Raw genomic sequence first — 5,297 nt, 5'->3', positions numbered from 1 at the left:
TACAAAACCTAAAGTTTAATGATTCTCTAAATGAACTCCAAACTGATTTTTACCAAAAAACTACTGTACCGAAGAGAGCCTTATAAAAGTCGTGATGATTAATAGTTTCTTGTGGTACTTATTGAAGAGCTTCTAATTCTCCAAGTTCATGCACTCAAACTCCAAGGCCCAAAAGACAAACACTTAGAAACCAGTGAACCTAAGATAGACACAAATTAGGATCTTTTTTGATAATAGATTGAGTAGGAGCAGCCCACCTACAAAACCTAAAGTTTAAGCTGCTTAACAATAAGGCAAAAATAGCAGTAGACTTTGGGGAGAAAAAAAAAGAAAAGGGTAAATTACACGGCACCCCCTATAAACGGGTAAAACTCTTGACCACCCACTATTACCTCCTAAATTACGCGGCACCCACACTTAAAATCTCAAGTTACCCATAGTTATATTTTCAGTTAAGTGTAGGTGTAAAATGACCAAAATGTCCTTAGTTATATTTAAACCATTAAAAATGACCAAAATGTCCTTAGTTATATTTAAACCAAAATGTCCTAGTTCTATCACAGCCAACCCTTAGGTGAGTGAAGGGAGAACCATCTTCTACCTATACCTCACCGGACCACCACGGCCGGAAAGCGTCCTGTCCCAGGAAAATCCTCCCTCTCTCTCTCTCTCTCACAGCTTCTCTCCAACCTCTCATCATCACTTCTCAACATCCTTCTCTGTTCCTTATTATTATCTAAGCTTGCTTTCTTTTGTTACAATTACAGGCTCTTGGTACTTGCGTTAAAGAGAATGGCCAAGGCTGCAAAGAAGAGATTCCTCTTAAAGAAGGAGGAAATGCTGAAGAAGCAGGAGAAGTGAACTACAATGAAAAATAGTTACTGGAAGAAGCTCCAATGTATGGAGATGTGTTGGAAGAAATTTTCAATCGCCTCAACCTACTAGATATGGTGGCAGCTTCTCGTGTATCCAAGTCTTGGCTTGGTGTTGTCTCCGCCTCTCTCCATGTATCTCGATCCCCGTGTCAAGCCCTGGTTCATCGCCTATGTCCTCCACCACCGCAACCATTCTATCTCCTTTGCTTTTGCCTTCAACCTTGCTTCTCGCGTCTAGCACCTGTGATTTGGTCGATCACCCACTTGCGGTGGAGATGTACAATACCAGATCCTGGAAATGGGAGGCGTGTGAGCCCATGCTAGCTAGTCCTATAAGAAATACAACATAGCAATCAATTTACTTAATATTGAACTCAAGAACCTAACTAGTCATGTTCTTAGTTCAATCATGCAGAAGACAGGATAAGGTACTTACCTACAACCATGGATACTTGTTTATGGAAGTCGTTTGCGAGTTCCTCTCCAAGAAGGTTGTCGTCTACGATGTTGAAGAAATCCAGTTCTTCCAATTTTTTCCTTAGCAACTGAATGATGGAGAGACAGAGAAGTTTTCTTGCTAACAAACCGGGGCCCAGAATTCACAGAAAACTGCTGTAAAGTTTTCTTCTCACAGAATACAGGTTCTAATGAACCCTGTTGAAATGGTGTTCCCATCAAACACCTCCAAGTAACCGCCAAACAGTTTTCAAGGCGGTTACCTTGAACTAAGTTGTAATTATCAAGAATGTTTGGACCACATCATAATTATGAGAAGTTAAAATCCTTAATATTTATTTATTTATTTAAATAAATGAAATCTAGCAAGTCCTGCTCAAGGACTCCACCACTAGCACTTGGCTCTCCTCCGCTACCACCAACAATAAGCTCTACCTACTGGAGAAGTGATCCCATATGATCATCATCTTCAATACTGAGACTAAAACCTAGGAACCCACTTTCAATCTCGTCTTGAGCACAAACCCACCTATTCTTGTAGTTCACTCAATCATCCGGTTCATTCCGAGAAAATGGAGAGCTGAGAGAGGTGTAACTGGAGAGGGGAATCGAAAATTTCACTTCGAGAAGCTGGAGAGCAAAGAGGCATGGTGGTTGGAGACGACAAAGAGCAGCAAAGATGCTAAAGGTTTGCAGATAAATTTGGGGTATTTCAGTAATTTCGCATAAGGGAGTGTAATTTCGTGGATTGATAAATTTACACACTTAGGGTATTAATGTAATTTACTAAACCCAAAATGGCGGTAATATCGTCATTTTCATACTCATAGGGTATTTAGGTAATTTATAAATTAAATTTTAAATGGTTTAAATATAACTAAAGGCATTTTGGTCATTTTACACCTACAGTTAACTAAAAATGTAATTGTGGGTAACTTGTAATTTTGAGTGTGGGGTGCCGCATAATTTAGGAGGTAATAGCGGGTGGTCAAAAGTTTTACTCCCTTTATAGCAGTTCATGTAATTTACTCAAAAGAAAACAAAAGCAGTAGACTAAAATGCAATGAGAGAATAAATTTTGTGTTATTACCAAAAAAAAAAGAGAATAAATTTTGTGAAACCTATGTAGTGAAACTATCATATACTATATTCTACCCAAAAAAAACTACAATATACAAGTACAAACTCTCATTTTGGTTACTTTTTCACGCCATAAAAATACATTTACTTAATAAGATCTTTTAAGAAAATGTTCATGTCCCACCGGGCGTGCTATTTGAATTTCATCCAGAAAAGATCTTTTAAGAAAACTCTCTTAAGATTTACATTTCTTTTCCACAATTTGAAAATTTGCAAGGGATGAAGTAGTGACTCCACATGAATTTGGAAGGGAGGTAACAGTGAATTTTCCTTTTTATTCCTAATTTTGATCAGATTGCAGTCACTAATCAGTTCAAACCCTAATTAAACCCATAAGGGCAATTTTTCATCACCCATCGCTGAGCAGATATTCCTTCAAGGTGAAACATGAAGTCAAACAACCTAGATAAAAACTTTATATTTTTTGGTAATGGCTAGACCATAAACTTGAAATGGAAGAAATAGTACCAACCAGTCTTGTCTCTTCCATTGCTAATCGAATTTTTTTTTTTATTTAATTATATAAAATGGTACAAGATTGCTTCTTGAAGTTGCTAACTTACTGAAGACATGACAAAGAATACAATTTCCCTGGTTTAACATAAATTCTGGTTCCATAGAGAAAGAATTGAATTTACAAAGAAACGACTAAAAATTTTTTTTTTTTTTAATTTGCAAGAACTATATATTATATATGTCAATTCTTATCTAAGACAACTTGGTGGGTTGACTACACCAACAGCGTTACCATGTATATTCTTGCAAAATGATTGTGCAGCTTGATCATTGTATGTGAGCTTTATATTTTGCAAACCAATTCCTTTGCATGGTGTGGTTGCACTGCAGTTGAAGAACACGGCCACTGGAGTTGCAGATGTCCCAACTATGTTTGTGTATGTGACTCCACTTATTTGTATTCCTGAGTTCTGTAGAATAAATATTAATACAAGTAAGTATTGATGATCAGCCAACTACTTTTTAAAAGTATAGTAATATTGTTGTATTTTTATATTACTTACCTGATTAGGACAACCTGTGCTGTGAGGGCAATAGTTTTGATCAATAACAATTGGGTTTTGGACGTTTTTCATCACAATTTGCTTAAAAATCACTCCTTTCACAAATCCATTGCTAGGCCTTCCCCAGGCTTTGATCCTTACTCCATTTTGAGTTCCATTGAACACTACACTCTTCACGATCACATTTTCCACTGTTTCTTCTTCTTTTCCTGAACCCAAACTTCCAATGCTGCAGCATATTACATACTCCTTTACATTAGTATACGTACATAAACAAATGTATTGCCAACATTAAAATAAGTTAAGAAATTTAATTAATTATCAATAATTTATTAATTTATCCTCACCTTATACCATGTCCGGGGCCACATGAAATACGTTGGATTGTCATATTTCGTGTGCCCGATCCAATAGAAATGCAATCATCTCCGGTTTTGATACCGGCATTGAATACACGAACATTTGTTGATTCTTGAACATGTATTCCATCTGTGTTTGAACTATCACCTGGAGCAATGATGCTCACTCCTTGTATTAATACATTTTCAGATGAATATACAACCATGTGAAAGAGTTTCGCATTGATCGATTTCACGTTTTGTACTAATATGTTTTTCGAGCTATAGAAAGAAAGTGACTGCAAAAGCAAAATCCAAATGCAACTATGTCAAAAATGATGCAATGATGAATCACTTTCAACTAATTGTGAAAGCTGTATTTTAACTAAAGCATGCACCAGGGAACATATGTACATACCGCTGCACCGGTGGGACAATTCTTATTCCCGGAAGCCTTGCATGCCCACAAGCTGGTGCCTCTGCCATCAAGATATCCATTTCCAATGATGGACACCCCGTCCACAGCGTAGAACATAATCCAATTTTGAGAACTAGCCATTTTCTTGTAGTCAGGAGCAACCAGGGTTCCATCTATACGAAATGTAATCTTCGAGTTCTTGCATGGTCCTTGGAACTCAATTGGACTAAGCAAGAACCGGCCCTTACGGGGTATGTTTATGGTTGAAGCCTCTGATGATTCACAAGCAGTTGCCCAAGCTGATAATAGAGCCTTGTTCACATCTGTTTTGCCATCACCTATTGCCCCAGAATCAGTGATGACATTGATATCAACAGCAGTTGTCAATGGTAATAATAAAAGGATAGCAGGGATTATGAGCAATGGAAGTAGAAGGGAGAATCCAAATCTTGCCATGTTAGACTTGAAGCTTCTCTGTGAGATTGAGTAGATTTGGAACTAAGAACTTGGAAGGGTTTGTTTGGATAATTTTTGTTTGGTTAGTGGAAGTTTCCTTGGGTTCCATTTTATAGTGGGGGCAAACTGTAGTTGTTAGGGACTTTGCAAGGGTGGCTAGAAGAGGAAGCAAAACAGCGCCCAAATGGATAAGAAAGAAAGTTTGTTGTTAGGGTTATATTCCATGTATTTGAATTGTGGAAGGATTTCTAAAGGCACCGCCGTTAACTTGAAGAAGAAATTTTGAGCTGAAATACATCCATTCCAAACAATTCTTTAAACGCAAGTAACAGTGTAACCCCAGTATTCTGTGTTATAAGGTTCTAACTGTCATTTACGATAGATATCATCCCCCAAAATTGTTAAAAGTTGACTCCAAATAAAAGATTCCATGGCAGAAAACGGCCACTCGTATGCTTTGGGTGTACGAATGTTTCAGAAAACGGCCACCCGAATGCTTTCGAGTTGTGCCTGAGTAATTTTGACAATAACCCAAGATTTACCAACCTGATTTTCAGCTGTGAACGCCGATATATCAATCTGTTAAGACTAGATT

General features: G+C 37.4%; 1 protein-coding gene across 1 annotated transcript; it reads right to left on the bottom strand.

The window, feature by feature from the left end:
- Nucleotides 1-3,010: 3,010 nt before the first annotated feature.
- Nucleotides 3,011-4,766, bottom strand: LOC149019189 (polygalacturonase-like). Its single transcript, XM_089154494.1, has 4 exons — nucleotides 4,247-4,766; nucleotides 3,838-4,127; nucleotides 3,491-3,719; nucleotides 3,011-3,397 (listed from the first exon to the last, which is right to left on the bottom strand). Exons 1-4 carry the CDS (start codon nucleotides 4,700-4,702, stop codon nucleotides 3,176-3,178), a joined length of 1,197 nt encoding a protein of 398 aa, XP_089010620.1. The 5' UTR covers nucleotides 4,703-4,766; the 3' UTR covers nucleotides 3,011-3,175.
- Between the last annotated feature and the right edge of the window lie 531 nt (nucleotides 4,767-5,297).

This window comes from Hakea prostrata, chromosome 4 (assembly GCF_041222555.1).
Source record: "Hakea prostrata isolate BN-2017 chromosome 4, UWA_Hpros_2, whole genome shotgun sequence".
NCBI classification, from domain to species: Eukaryota; Viridiplantae; Streptophyta; class Magnoliopsida; order Proteales; family Proteaceae; genus Hakea; species Hakea prostrata.
Note: the sequence above shows the minus strand (reverse complement) of the source record. Positions and strands in the feature narration are given on the sequence as shown.